Source organism: Elephantulus edwardii, unplaced genomic scaffold (assembly GCF_000299155.1).
Source record: "Elephantulus edwardii isolate Elephantulus edwardi_28Jun2011 unplaced genomic scaffold, EleEdw1.0 scaffold00129, whole genome shotgun sequence".
Classification (NCBI taxonomy): Eukaryota; Metazoa; Chordata; class Mammalia; order Macroscelidea; family Macroscelididae; genus Elephantulus; species Elephantulus edwardii.
In genome coordinates, this window is record NW_006399879.1 from 7,577,380 (window position 1) to 7,593,043 (window position 15,664).

The following is a 15,664-nucleotide window of genomic DNA, read 5'->3' on the forward strand; positions in this document are numbered from 1 at the left end:
TGACCTCAAACCGCCTGCCTTCGGGATCACAGCACAGCTTCTTGAGGCATCTCCATTCCAACAAGCAGTCCTTGAATCCAGGGTGATCAGTGGGTCCCCTGGAAACACAAGTCCCCAAAAGCCGACACGTGGAGCTGCCCGCCCTGGTGATGCTGTTGTGTGCCTGACCCCACCCTGGGACTTTGTAGGAAGGAGGTTCATTTACTTCTCCAATACACGCTGGCCCCGGGGGGTCTGCGGCCCTGAGACCCCACGCAGCTGCTGACCCTATGACCTCTGAGCCCCAGCTGATGCACAGCCACACAGTTCTCAAGGACTGCCCAGTGGCCACTGACTGCCTGTACACTTGTCCCTTGAGCCCCCGTCTACCCTGTTTTCCCTGTGGACTGCCGTCACCATGGGCTGCATGACCGTGTACCCTAAAAATCAGCCGTCACCTAGAGAAGGAATTCAGCAGCCAGTGGGTGAAGTGCAGTGTCTGTCCCACTGCCCGCCACTCAGTCTTCTGTTCTGGCCTTTGCCAAAGTCCAGTAGCCCAGTCTCAAGTTTCCAAGCTCTTGGGCCTGGTGTCCACTTTGTCCTGGGTGGTGTAGGAGGAAGAGGGCTCAAAATGACTGAGAGGGCTCAGCCCTGCACCCACTGCAGGTATGACTCCCACGTCAGGACTGCAGGGGGCCCTGGCACTTCGGAGGGATGATGGTGTCCACGTACTTGACAAGTGCATGGTGCTGGCCATCTTGTTGGGGGTGCACAGGATGGGGCTCCGGGGTCCCAGGGACACCAAGGAAGCTGGGCCTCCCCTTCAGTGCCGTGTCTCTCATTGGAAAGAGTATCTTCCCCACCTCACACACACAGACAGCGAGCATCGAGCCAGCTCCTCCGCTCTGGAGCGGGTCCTCGGTGGACACGGGTCCTCGGTGGACACTTGTCCTTGGTGGACACACACTCGCTGGCTCCCCTTCCCGGGCAGGTGTTTAGCTTTCCCTGGGGAATCATGCGGGCACCACGGTATGTGGGATTTGTGTTCTGTAGGTGACCAGCCGTGAGGTGTGGCCAGGAGAGGGAGGATTTCAGAGTCAGACATCCTGGTGGAAAGCCAGCCACCAGGACTCTCCACCTTGAGAAGCCCTTGCCTCTCTGACCCTCAGTCTCCTGTGTGACATGGTCCAGTGGAGTCTGGCAAGTGCCTGAGAGCCCAGGTCTAAGGAACAGGGGCTCCATGCCATGTCCAGTAGAGTCTGGCAAGTGCCTGAGAGCCCGGGCCTGAGGAGCAGGGACGTCCACGCCATGGTGTTAAACCCTGAAGGGGGATGGGATCCTTAACAAAACGTGAGCTCATGGGACAGTGTTTCTCGGGGGCTTGGGTGCGTTTTGCTGAGGTTCCGTTGGGCACCCCTCTGCCCATCTGTGTTTGATCTGAGGAGGGGTCTGGGTGCACAGCGTCCCTCCCCTGTGCGAGCTTCCCCAGGGAGAGAATTTCTGCAGCGACCCGAGTCCTCCAGTCCTACAGACCTGTCTGCTGCCCTCTCTGGCTAATCTTGGGCTTCAGGGCACATTGGAAAGTGGGGTCTGGGATGTGCACGTGAGGCTGGACACACGGGTGCTCCTATTACACTCGATTTCTCCCTTCCAGCGGCCAGGCGACTGGACAGCGAGGATGGAGGCTTTGACCAGGACAACAGGAAGGTAGGGGGAAGGGTGGACTTGTGGGGACATGGCCCAGTCCAGGAGGAAAGAGGGCGGTGCCTCTGCCCCTAAGCTTCCAGCTCTGACCCCTGGGACCTGCTCCTCAAGGGCCTCGTGGCCAGCAGAGTGGAGGACGCTCTTTGGGGGACATAACTGCAGTCTCGCTTGCAGACGATGTCAGAGCATTAGCTTTGGGTCAGGAGGTGCCTGATGTGCCACCACGGAGATTTCTGCACAGAGAGAGAGGCATCCAGACAATCGTTCCAGAGCCAGGGAGACTGGCCACTTTTGGAGGCCACTGCCTATGTGTCAGGCTAGAGCTGTGCCCCTCAGGGCTGCCAGGACAGACTTCAGGGAGGAGGTCACCAGGCCTTTGTTCCTGGTTTTAGCCTGGGAGCTCAGACTAAACTGGGTCAGTGTCACAGGAGCCTCCCCTGACAGTGAACTGGTCCACCCGAAGGAGAAAGATGAGATTGTACCCTGAGCTGGCCTGCTTTCATTTAACAGCGACCCTCGCCTGGCCCCGCCCTCGCCTGGCCCCGCCCTCATCTGGCCCTCGGGCTATCTTGTGGTTAGAGCACAACTGACCCTCCAGGGTGTCCAGGGGCTGATTCAGAACAGACTGCCAGGTCTTTCTTCCAAGGCACCCCTGAGTGGCCACAGACCTTCGACCTTCCAGCGAGTGGCCAAGTGGTGCCCTGCTGCAGCATGCCTGCACTGTGATGGGGCAGGGTGCATCTCCCCCTGTGAGACCAAACCCCAAAGCCGTGCCGGTGAGCAGACTCAGGTCACGGCATCCCTGCAGGACAGCGCAGAACTGCCTCCAGGTCACCCAGGCGGTGAGTCTGTGGGGCACACGGCCTCAGCCTTCTGGGTAACGACTGGTGGATTCAAACTGCCCACCTTGAGGATCACAGCCCTGCATTTTAACCAGATGGTGCCTGTGTTACACGGCACCCTGAAGCTGCTCGTCTCGGCAGAGGACAGTTCCTGTGTGTCCATAACGCTTGGGTCACAGCACCGATGGTGGGGCGCCCCTCCCCACTTCAGCACCCTAAGGGGAATCCCTCTCGTCCACGCGGGAGATCTGGCCTTGATTCTCAGCTTCACGTGCAGTCACCTGCTGTCTGACGTGTGATTGATGCTGAACATCTGCGGGTCTTCCAGACTCAGGCAGACCAGGAAGAAAGGTCTGGCGATCCGTGTCCACTGAACCGCCCGTGGAAGCTTGTGGATCACTGTAGTCTGATCCACAGCTGATGGGGCTGCCTCAGGGCGGGCAGCATCGCTCCTGTTACCTGTGGGGCCAGCACGCTGGCCTCTAGCACAGACGGCTTAGCGCCCAGGCCTGCCTGAGGGCTGTTGAAGTAGGCGGGGCTGTGCAGGCAGAGGGCTGGCATTACTGTTCTCCTCTGAGAGGTTTTGGGATCCTTGGTGCCCTGAACCTCAGCTCCCTCTATGAAACATGGTGACCCTGTGTCCCCTGATTCCTGTGTCCGGCCACTCCAGGAGCCGAACACTTGGGCTTTCCCATGCGGGTTCAGGGGTCACTGCAGATTGGAGTGGCCAGCGGCTGAAGGGGGCTGACCGCATGTTTCCTCCCATGCCTTTTGTCCTCAGAAGACCAACTGGCTGTTCCTAAAGGGAGATGCGGACACCAGGACGAACTCCCCGGACCTGGACAGCCAGTCCTTGTCCTACAGCAGTGGGATGGAGCGGGACCCCCTCCAGAGGATGGCCGGCGATGCCTTCTGCCCGCGTGAGTGGTTCTTTTGAGCATGGAGCCCCTGGGGGCACAGTCACGGCCTCTGACTCCCGGCTGACCCCAGAACTTCAGCCTCCTAGCTGGAAAACAGAGCCAGCCCATGGACAGGGTAATCCCAACGTGCACAAAGGCCTGCGAGTGACCTTGGCTTGTAGGCCCCTGCCTGGTGTCCCTGTGTGCCCCCTTGTCAGTCCTGGGGCTGAGGGGAAAGGGCTGCCTCCAGAATCTTCTAGAAAATGCCCTCCCCCAGGCTTCCATGTACAGCCCCCTCCCCAGGACACAGCCCAAGCGTGGCCCAGGGACAAGGCCAGACTTGGTGAGGAGGGCACAGTGCAGCCCTGCCCTCCCCAGCCTCCCGGGCTGGGGACGCAGTGTGGCCTCTGCCAGGCTCCTGGGTGTTGTGAAGACGGCAGTGGGCCTGGCTGTCAGATGTAAAACAGACGTCCAGATGTTCCTGTAGTCGGTAGGGTAGCAAGGCCACAGGCTTGCTTGGTGCGCTTCAGATGGGGACGTGGGCTCTCAGCTGGGGGGGGGGCACGTCCTGTGACCTGAGGCTTAGTGGACAGTAGCGACTGGAAGGGGCAAACGTGGCATGAGAAAGCGGAGGGAAGAAGGTTATGCAGTGAGACAGCTCCACACTGACCATCGCCATCGATGGCTGGGGCGAGGGGACGCTGTGGTCTGGTGGGTTGTTAGTGACTCAGCGATGGCACCATCCCTGCGCACTGGTGCCCCGCCCGGCCAGCAGCCACTGCTCAGCACACAGCACTCACATCACCACCCTCCCCTGTCAGCACCTGCTCTCTCTCTGTGACTTGTTTGCAAAATAACAGGAAATGTGAAGTTGTGCGTGGCTTGTGTTCACTCTGTAAGGTGCCTGGTCGCCGTGATGCCTCTGATTGCTGGGGTCCCAGGTTGGGGATCTCAGAGCTGAGCACCTGGTCACACCAAAACCAACACTAAGGGGCTGTCCACAAGGGGGCAAGCCCTGGGCATGGGGCATGGAGTGTAGGATACTGTCCTCCAGCAGATGTGACTGGGGTTGCAGGACACTCGCTGGACCTCACTACGGCCTGTGACTTCCAGGTGGCCAGTGGGCTCTGAGGAGGGAAGGCTGGGCTCTCTGGAGTCCTGGGGTCCACCTGCCTACTGGCTGAAAGGCTGGCAGTGCAGACGTGCCCAGCTATGTGCAGGAGGAAGACGGTGGCCTGATTCCAACAGGGTGATCACCTTGAACAGCGCGGCGGTGGGGAGGGCAGCTCATCTCTGTCCTTCAAAGTCACCAGGAATGGGAATGGACTAATGCACTTAGAACAGCAGCATTGTCCGGCCCTGGAGTCTTATCATTGAGGACAAAGCTCCTGGGCAATGAGTGTCGAGGGCCCCATCTACCCTGCTGGCCAGTGGGTGGGGCCTCTCTACAGGCTGGTGTTGCACCCACGCCTGCCCCTGGACCCTTCAGGGAGGCTGGCTGACACCAGGACTCCCGTTCGGCCTGCTTGTACTCAGGGCTAAGGAGCTGGGTCCAGTGGGGGAGGACCAGGCTGGAGGTGGGCCAGGGGACCTGCCTGTCTCTGTGTGCCTGGCCTCTGCTGTGGTCTTCACCTCAACTGCTCAACTGCCATCTAGATCCAACAGGGGCTGACCTGGGGTAGGGGACCAAAGCTGTGTCATAGAGTTTCTTGGCCAGTTACACACCTCAAGGACTTGTGTGTTAGCACCATCTTGGCTGCAGGTGGGTAGCTGAGCCCATGTTGCATAGGTGGGCCCATGTGCGTAGGTGGGCATGTGCACATAGGTAGGCATGTGGACACAGGTGAACAGATGAGTATAGGTGGGCAGGTGAGCACCGATGATGTGGACATGGGAGCACAGGTGGGCAGGTGAGCACAGGTGGACATGGGAGCACAGGTGAGCAGGTGAACACAGGTAGACATGGGAGCACAGGTGGGCAGGGGAGCACAGGTGAGCAGGTGACACAGGTGGGCAGGTGAACACAGGTGAGCAGGTGAGCACAGGTGGACATGGGAGCACAGGTGAGCAGGTGAGCACAGGTAGGCAGGGGAGCACGGGTAGACAGATGAACACAGGTGGGTAGCTGAGCCCATGTTGCATAGGTGGGTCCATGTGCGTAGGTGGGCATGGGCACACAGGTAGGCATGTGGACACAGGTGCGCACAGGTAGACATGGGAGCACAGGTGAGCAGGTGAGCACAGGTGGGCAGGGGAGCACAGGTAGACAGATAAACACAGATGGGTAGGTGAGCACACGAAGGCAGGGGAGCACAAGTGTGGAGAGCTGGACCCCTGAGCACAGGTGGACACCCTGGCTGGGTATGTGGGCACTTTCAGAGGTGTGTGGCCTGCTCGTTGGAATCCGCAGTCTCAAAGTGAACACCCCCGACGCACACACATCAGGTATTACCGGTGGCTCCTCACTGTCCACCATCTGATGCCAGCAGCCTACTTCCCACTGTGGCTGGAGCTGGCAGCCCACGTGTACTCAGGGGTCCAGCTGTCCCCGCCTGTGCTCCCCTGATGTGAGTCCATCAGCACCACTGTGTTTGTAGATCATGCCCCCTGAGCAAGGTGGCTGCAGAGGGCAGGACCACTGCACCTGAATGTTCTGCTCTGTGTGCAGGAGTCCACGTGAGCCACTCAACCCCGTGAGCGCTCAATCAATGTTAGTTGGGTTGAGACACATTGAATTCAGTGGGTCTTTACTGAGCACCCACTCCGTGCCAGATGCTGTACCGGGCACCAAAGGGAAAGAGACAGTGAGAGCAGCTCCTGTCCTGAGGAGGGGTCAGGGAACTGCCCACGTGGGCCCTGTGGTGCTGTACTGCCAGGCACCTCCCTGGACCCACCAGCGGCACCTCTCATGGGAGTGAGCTTCACTGTCATCACCATTCCTTCTCCAGGGTTTATGGAGCGCCTGTCATCTGCTGGACGTGGTGGGCAGTGGAGTGGCGGTGGTGGGTACAGCTTGGTCCTGGGTCCCTGCAGGGAACCTGGACAACAAAGCAACAGTGACACAATAATGTGACATACTTCTCTTGCCAGTGGTTCTCGGCCGGGCACTCCAAAGATGTGCTCACACCGAAACGTGTATTCAGTGACAGCCTGGTCTGTACCCTCTGCCCTGCATGACTCGATCAATCAGGCTATTGATTAGCCTGACCTGTGCACAAGAGCAGGAATGATGCTGGTTACTGCCCAGGGACGAGGGAGGACTCTATGTGGCCAGTTCCACCCCTTCCTACCTAGTCTGAGTCCCATGGTCCTGAGCCCCTAAGTTCCATCCTCTCTCTGAGGACTCCTCTGCTTGGGGGATTCCCTATGCAGGGGCTGGAAAGAACTTGGCTCTCTAAGGAGAGCTAGTCCCTCCCTCAAGTTCAGCACGTGGGAGGGGTGTGGAGTGGGGTGTGGACAGTGAAGCTGAACAGTGGATTCGCCCTGGGGACTGAGAAGAGGAAAGCCAGGCTTGGGATTTGAGGCAGGAAGCGGGGAGGTCCCCATGAGGGCTGCTCCACCCTGCCGTCCTGTGACTTTGGTGTCACCTCTGTGTCCCCACGCAGGTTCCCTGTGGACACCTGTGCATGGTGGCATGTTGATGGCCCTGTTCAATGCTCACCGAGCTCTGCCCGGCCTTGGACCCAGCCTGGGGACTGTTCTACTGGACAGCACACCCAGTGCTCGTGGACATGTGCCCAGGGTGATGGCTCATAGTCAGGGGCAGGACAAGGCACTGGGGTGGGGGAAGTGACTTCTCTCCTCTTGCCTCTTTACCTCTGGACTTTACTGATGGGCAAAGTAGCCTCTGCATTCCCTAGTTCATGGTTGAGACTCCGTGGCTTGCCATCTGTCGCTGTCGGGAGCGTCGAGCAGACCGGGCAGTGCTCAGGGCAGACTGTGAGACCAGAGGGTCCTTAGGGATGACCCTGCAGAGAGCAGGGCTGGAAGGGCACCAGTGCCACCTCTTCATCCGACAGCAGAGAGGACAAGGCTCGGACACAGGACATGACCCACTCATCAGCAGAACATGTGGAAGAGGCGTGTTCTATGTTCTAGTCTGCCCGTCAGCCAATACACATGTAATAGGTGTGTTTTATATTCCAACCTGATTGACATTCAGCACACAGGTAACAGTCACGTCCCATGGTCCAGTCTGCCCATAGGCCAGCACACACGTAACAGCCACATCCCATGGTCCAGTCTGCCCAGACACCAGCACACACGTAACAGCCACGTCCCATGGTCCAGTCTGCCCGTAGGCCAGCACACACGTAACAGTCACGTCCCATGGTCCAGTCTGCCCAGACACCAGCACACAGGTAACAGTCACATCCCATGGTCCAGTCTGCCCAGACACCAGCACACAGGTAACAGTCATGTCCCATAGTCCAGTCTGCCCAGACACCAGCACACAGGTAACAGTCACGTCCCATAGTCCAGTCTGCCCAGACACCAGCACACAGGTAACAGTCACGTCCCATGGTCCAGTCTGCCTAGACACCAGCACACATGTAACAGGCATGCTCTGTGTTCACACTCTACCAACCATCATACCTGTAATAGGCATGTTCCGTGTCCCAGCACACATGTACACCTTAGTCTCCAGACTGACACCATTGCTCTTTAGCACTCTGGAGAGGTCCTTGACAGCACATTTTCCCAATGCAACTTTCCTTTTGATTTTCTGACTGCTGGTGCCAAGAGTGTTAATTGTGGAGCCAAACATGATTAAATCATTAACAACCTCATTCTTTCCCCATTGATCATGATACTGCCTATTGGTCCAGTGGTGAGACTGTATTTTCTTGATATTGAGATGTAATCCATACTGAAGTCCGTGTCATTATGCAGTAAATGCTTCAAGTCCTCTTCAGTTTCAGCAGGTAAGGTTGTGTCATCTGCATAATGCAGGTTGTTGATGAGTCTTCCTCCAATCCTGATGCCACATTCTTCTTCATACAGCCCAGCTTTCTGAATGATCTGTTTTGCATATAGATTGAAAAGACATGGAGAAAGGATACATCCCTTATGCACTCCTTTCTTGAGTTTGAACCATGCAGTGTTCCCTTGTTCTGTTCAGACAATAGCCTCCTGGTCCAGGTGTAGGTTTTGCATGAGCCCCATCAAGTGTCCTGGGATTCCCATTCTTCTCAGTGGTAGCCATAACTGGTTGTGATCCACGTATCCAAATGCTTTTGCATAATTCATTAAAGATATATACATCCTTCTGGTACTCTGCTTTCAGCCAAGATCCATCTGACATCAGCAAGGATACCCCCCAGCAACAGCCTCTTCTAAACCCTGTTTATATTTCTGGAAGTTCTTTGTCAATGTCTTGTTCTAATTTTTTTAAATCTTCAGCATGATTTTGCTTGCATGTGATATTAATGGTTGTTGTTGTGTATCATTGAGTCAGAACTGACCCATGACAGCCTCCACACAGGAGGAGATTGCCCATCCTTCCACAAAGCAGCTGGTAGATTCAAACTGTTGGCCTTTGGGAATGCAGCAAAGATGCTTAACACTAGGCCACCAGAGTGCTATTGTTTGATAATGTCCACATTCTGTTAAATCACCTTTTTCTTTTTAGGAATGGGAATAAATGTGGATGTCTTCCAGTCAGTTTGCCAGGTATCTGTCCTCTGGATTTCTTGGTACAACTTTGTGAGCACATCCAGGGTTTCATCTATTTGTTGAAATATGCCAGTTTGTATTCCATCAATTCCTGGCACCATCTATTTTTGCCAATTCCTTCAGAAACTTGAACTTTCTCCTTTATTACCATTGGTTCTTGATCATATGCTATTTCCCAAATCAATGCCTTTTGTGGAACTAGAGAAGAGTATTGAACATACCATGGACTGGGAAGAGAACAAACAAGTCTGTTCTGAAGATTGTGAAACCCAGTTGCTCCTTGGAAACAAAGATTTTAAAATTCTGTCTCAAGTACTTTGGGCATGATTCCAGGAGGGACCAGTCCTTGGAGAGGGACATCATGCTTGGAAGGGTAGAGGGTCAGCATAGGAGAGGAAAACCCTGAAGGACATGATTTGATACTGACTATGGTAGTGGGGTCAAGTGTGTCAGAGAGAGTGAAGTTGGCTCAGGGTAGGGCAGGGTTCAGGGCCATTGTTCATAGGGTCAATATGAGTTGTAGTTGATGGCACATAACAATAACAACAACAACAACCTCTGCTGGATGGCATGAGCAGGGGTTGAGTGAGAATCCCACTGGTCCTGGGCAACTCAGAAATGCTTTCTGCCCTTCGGGGTTGTTTTTTAAATATTGTATTATATTTTGTGTGTGTACTGTCAAATCTGGTCTGACTGGTAAAGGAGGAGGTTGCCCCTCCTTCTCCAGCAGAGCATCTGGTGGATTTGAACCGGGTGCCTCTGGGATTGCAGTGCAGCTTCTTGCCACTAGGCCACCAGAGCTCCCTTCTGCCTTTCAGTTTTACTACCCCTGCTATTCCTCTCCCATGGGTGACCTTAGAGGTCAAGCACCAGGAGAACCAGAAGCGCTAGCTAGACTTAATAAATCAGAATGATTATTATTAATAAATCCAAAGAGTCTAAAAATAAAACTGTCCTTGGATCCTTGGGTCCCTGCATGCTACATCTAGAGTAACACCCTACAAAAGCAGATGATTTAAGTAGGATCCAGAGTCACCTGCCACCGAATGCCCAGGACACAGGGGGGAAAAATCACTCACTCTGCCAAGAAGTATAAGAACAACATGGGTGAGAAAAAACATTGACAGATACCAACATGGAGATGAATTCAGTGCTGGAATTATTGACTAGGGCTTCAAAGAAGCCCTTATAACATAATTCCAAGAAGCAATCACAAAGACTATTGACACAAATGGAATAATAGATAATCTTAGCAAAGAACCAAATGCTAATTACAGAATGGAAAAATATAGTTACTAAAATTTAAAAATAACTGAATGGGTTAAAAGAAAAAGAAAAAACCAACTCCAACAGCATGGTAGAATATAACAGAGGATGACAGTCAGAGACCTTGACTTTAGAATGGTAGAAAGAAAACATTCCATAAGAAAGCAGAGTCATGGGGACTTGTGGGACAGAGTTTGTGTAAGTGGAGTTTCTGAAGAAGAGGAGTCAAAGTAAAAGACTATTTGAAGAAGCAAAGGCTGAAAATGTCCCAAATTTGGTGAAACACAAAAACAGACTCAATGAGATTGATAAACACCAAAAGGATCAATCCAAGAAATACACCTCAAAACAAAACTTTTGAAAACCAGAATAAAGGGGAAGTTTTTGAAAGAGGCACACAGAAAAGATATTTTTCCCTGAAGGTAGATGCCGACCTGAACGACAGCATATTTCTTGTCTGAAACTATGGGAGTCGGAAGGAAGTGGCAGAACAGAACAGCCACAATGAAAGTCTATAAATTTGATGAAAATGCCTTCAGGAATGGAGGGGAAATACATGCATTCTTGAAAGGAAAGCTAAATAAATCTGTGACCATCAGACTTTTCTGTAGAAAAAGGACAAAGGAAGTTCTCCAAGCAGAAAAGGAAGGCTAACAGAGCAGCTTGGATATGCAGACAGGACCAGAGAGCAGAGAAGCTGAAGATGGAGGCAAACGAAAGCCCAAACCCACAGCCACCAGTCCGTTTTGACTCATAGCAGCCTACAGAGCAGAGTGGGACTCCACACAGGTGATCCATGGCTATAGATGTGTGGGAGGAGGGCTCCCCTGCAGTGACTGGGATTTGTACTGCCAACCTTCAGCTGTCCCTCCATTGCTTAGCCTGCAACATCACTGGGGCATCTTAAGTAGAAATAAGGGTGACTTTAAGGTAGAGAGAATAAGGGTAGCAGGGAGCTCTGGTGGCCTGGTGCTAAGAAGCTGTACTGCTATCTCAAAGGCATGAGGTTCAAATCTACCACCTCCTCCACGGGAGAAGAACGGGCAAGCTCCTCCCATGCAATTTGTTGTTGTTTTTGATGTTATGTGTCATCGTTTGTGACTCATAGCGACCTTATGTACAACAGCCCTAAACCCTGCTCTATCCTGTGCCAGTCGCATTGCCTCTGTCACACCCATCCCGATTACCCCAGTCACTGAATCAATCCACCTCATAGAGGGTCTTCCCCTCCTGTACTGTCCCTCCACCCTCCCAAGCATGATGTCCCTCTCCAAGGACCTGTCCCTCCTTACAACATGTCCAAAGTATGTCAGACGAAGCCCCAGAATCCTTGCCTCCAAGGAGTAGCCTGGTTTAACCCTCTCCAGGATGAATCTGTTTTCTTGACAGTCCATGGTACATTCAATACTCTTCTCCAGCACCACAGCTCAAAGGCATCAATTCTCCTTCTATCCTCCCTAGTCATTGTCCAACTCTCTGGTGCATAACAAGTGATTGCAAAGACCATGGCCTGTATCAGAGGCACCTTAGTCTCAAGAGAGACACCATTGCTCTTGAGTACTTTAGAAAGTTCCCTAACAGCAGACTTTCCCATCACAGTACGTTTTTTTATTTGCTGGCTGCTGGTGCCAAGGGTGTTGACTGTGGAGTCAAGCAGATTAAAGTTGTTAACAATCTCAATCTCTTCGCCATCCATCCTGATGCTACCAATTGGTCCAGTGGTGAGAAGCTTTGTCTTCTTGACATTGAGCTTCAGTCCATACTGAAGGCTGCAGTCCTTGACCCTCTGCAGCAAGTGCTTGAGGTACTCCTCAGTTTCAGCAAACAGGGTTGTGTCATCTGCATAACACAAATTGTTAATAGATCTTCCACCAATCCTGATGCCACACTTGCCCAGCCTCCGGGATAATCTGCTCTGCATACAGGTTGAAAAGGTATGGAGACAGGATGCATCCCTGGCGCACACCCTTCCCAATTTTGAACCATGCAGTGTTACCCTGCTCTGTTCTGACGACTGACTGCCTCTTGGTCCAAGTATAGGTTTCGCATTAGCACGATCAAGTGTTCTGGGATTCCCATTCTTCTCAGAGTCAGCCACAGTTTGTTATGATCCACACAGTCAAACACCTTTGCATAATCATTGGAACACAGATAGACATTCTACCTCTTAAAACTCAGAGGTTTTTCGGAAAAACCTGGAAGGTCAACCATTTTCTCAGAAAACCCTGGAGGGTCAGCTATGGGTCGGTTCCAACTTGATGACAAACAACAGTAACAGGATAGCTCACCTTTTTTCATGAGCTTCTTAAACCATAGCTGAGATTTAAGGAGAAGTTGGGACACCATTGGATGGGGATGCCCAATATGGACGGAACGTACTTGAGACAAGTGTATTTAAGGGTGAGGAGAGCAGTGTCCTCCGTGAAGCTGACACTCTCGCTGGATGTGACTTCATATTGATGTGACCTCGTGGCAGCTGGACATTGGGGTTTTTAAAGCTTCTTGGGTGACAGCAGTGTGCAGCGGGGGTCAGCAAAGAAGGTCATCTACAGCCTTGAGACTCTAGGGCAGCAGTGTTTAAACTTTAGTGGACATAAAAATGACCTGAAAGGCTTCTGACCGCAGCTCACTGGGTCCAGCCCCAGAACTCAGACACAGTCATCTAGAGGGGACCAAGAATCCCCCCAACACTGTGTGACCCTGCTCTGGGCCTAACCAGTTCAGAAAGGTGGGGACAGGGCTCATTCTGGAGATGCTGGGGCCTCAGCCTGTCCTTGAATGCAGGGTCCCAGGGTGCTGGCCCTAGAACAGCAGGCCAATTTTGGGGTGTCATGCCCCTCCTTGGCTTTGTCCTCAGCCGTCTCCCAGGGGTGAGTCAGGACATGACCATGCTCTTTGGGGGGCTCTATGTGTTACCTTCCACTTGCCTGAGTCACAGCGCCCCGCTCAGGCCTCGGTTGTCCAGTCTGCACTCCCCCTCTGTGTGTGACAAAGCTGTGATGTGTCTGTTTCAGGATTCCCCTGTTCCAAATCTGACTCTCTCCCCCGGCATGGGAAGAACAGCCTGGACCACCAGGTAGGTGCTCACCCTTGGTACACACAAGTCAAAGCTCAGAGCAGGGGCTGTAGGGACCCCCTACCCCTCAGAGCCGGGGGCAGAGGCCATGAGATCCTGTGCCTCGGCCGTGTCTGACCTCCTGACACAACTAACCTCATCTGGTCTATGCATGGCACATCCTGACCAAATGACTGGGAGCAGGAGCCGTGAGAACCCCGTGTCCCTGCCCTGCCAGAACCCCAGCATGTGATACTGTCCATCACCAGGGCCTGCACATGGCAGCCAACCACACAGCTGAGAGCGAGAGGCTGTGGAGACCCCATTTGTCCACCTACCTGGCCTGACTACCACCCAAGGTGACAGCTGCCACCCCGCTTGTACATGGCAAGGCCAGACCAGAATCCATTGACACCATGCCCTCCTTCCCCCAGTCACACCAGAGCTCAGTGAGGAGAGCACCCCTAGAAGCACCAGGCCCCAGGGCCCCTCCCTGGCTCTTCTCTGTACGCCGTGCAGAGCTGTGTGACAAGGACCTGAAGGGGCTGCTGTGATTAGTGAGGTGATGTGAACCAAGCATCCACTGCCTCCCTGGGATTCCCTGGCCACGACTAAGCTCTGCTGCCACCAGGTCCACTCAGCAGCCCTGCAGGACAGAGTGGAGCCCCCATGGCGTTCCGAGGCTGTAACCTAAGCAGAAGCAACACCAGCACCTTTCCAGGTGACGCCACTGAACGCTTAACCAGGGCATCACCGGGGCATCATGGCCCATTCCAGCTTGATTCCAAATCCCAGCAGCTCTCAGGACAGAGGAGGCGCTGGGAGGTGTCCATGCAGCAGTCTTTCCGGAAGCTGGTGCCTGTTTTTCTCCCACATCTTTAATTCTGTGCTTGCAGCAGCATCCCTGCCCCCATCAGCGATAAGAGGTTCACGTGGTTCCGGCAGCTTCCGGAAGTCCCCCTGTCCAAATCTGAGCCCTGAGAGTCATGGCCCTGAGGTTCCCCACCCTGCTTTGGGGGGCCATGCACTAGGACTGGGACAGGTCACCCCTAGAGAAGATCTTTTGCCCCGTGTCCCATGGTTCACCTGCCAGTGAAGGACCCTGGTCCCCAGCGTGGGACCAAGTCAGCAGTAGCCTGGCCCCTCTGAGACAAACCATTCCAGCCTGAGGAATTTGCCAGAAACTCTAGCAGTTCACCCTCGGGGGGGCGCTGACAATGGGGTCAGCTATGAGTCAACTCTGATCCAAGAACAAGAGAGTAAGAGGGAGGTGGTTGGACAGAGAGGGAGGTGGTTGGACAGGGAGGGAGATGGGGGACAGAGAGGGAGGTGGGGGGACAGGGAGGGATATGGGGGGACAGAGGGAGGTGGTTGGACAGAGAGGGAGGTGGTTGGACAGAGGGAGTTGGTTGTACAGGGAGGGAGATGGTTGTACAGGGAGGGAGATGGGGGGACTTAGAGGGAGTTGGGGGGACAGAGAGGGAGGTGGTTGGACAGAGAGGGAGGTGGGGGAACAGAGGGAGGTGGTTGGACAGAGAGGGAGTTGGTTGTACAGGGAGGGAGATAGTTGTACAGGGAGGGAGGTGGGGAGACTGAGAGGGAGTTGGGGGGACAGAGAGGGAGGTGGCTGGACAGAGAGGGAGATGATTGGACAGAGAGGGAGGTGGGGAGGCAGAGAGGGAGGTGGGGGACAGAGAGGGCGGTGGGGGGACATGCTTTGATATTGTCTTTAGATGCTGTGGAATCAGCTGTCACTCCTAGCAACCCATATCACTAGCAGTGCAGACCCCTAGAGCCCCGCATCCCTAGAGCCATTCACCCCTAGAGCCCCCACCCCTGAACCCCACGAACAGACTGGCCTGCTCCTTCCCCTTCCTCTCCACATTTGAGCCATTGCTGCAGCCACTGTGTCTGCCCATCTTGTGGAGGACCTTCCTCTCCCTCACTGATCCCCCCTCTCTTTCACTGACCCCCCTCTCCCTCACTGACCCCCCTCACTGACCCTCCTCCTTCGCTGACCCTCCTCTTCCTCACTGACCCTCCTCTCCCTCACTGACCCCCCTCTCATTCACTGACCCCCCTCCCTCACTGACCCTCCTCTCCCTCACTGACCTCCCTCCCTCACTGATGCTCCTCTCCCTCACTGACCCCTCCTCCTTCACTGACCCTCCTCTCCCTCACTGATCCCCCTCTCTTTCACTAACCCCCCTCTCCCTCACTGAACCTCCTCTCCCTCACTGACC

At 54.3% G+C, this 15,664-nt stretch overlaps 1 protein-coding gene across 1 annotated transcript in view; it reads left to right on the forward strand.

The window, feature by feature from the left end:
• Positions 1-15,664, forward strand: part of ABLIM2 (actin binding LIM protein family, member 2) — a 125,017-nt gene that overhangs the window by 78,570 nt on the left and 30,783 nt on the right. Inside the window, exons 14-16 of the mRNA XM_006893669.1 lie at positions 1,634-1,686; positions 3,307-3,445; positions 13,381-13,442. Of these exons, the coding sequence (XP_006893731.1) occupies positions 1,634-1,686; positions 3,307-3,445; positions 13,381-13,442 (254 nt within the window). The remainder of the gene's footprint in view (positions 1-1,633; positions 1,687-3,306; positions 3,446-13,380; positions 13,443-15,664) is intronic.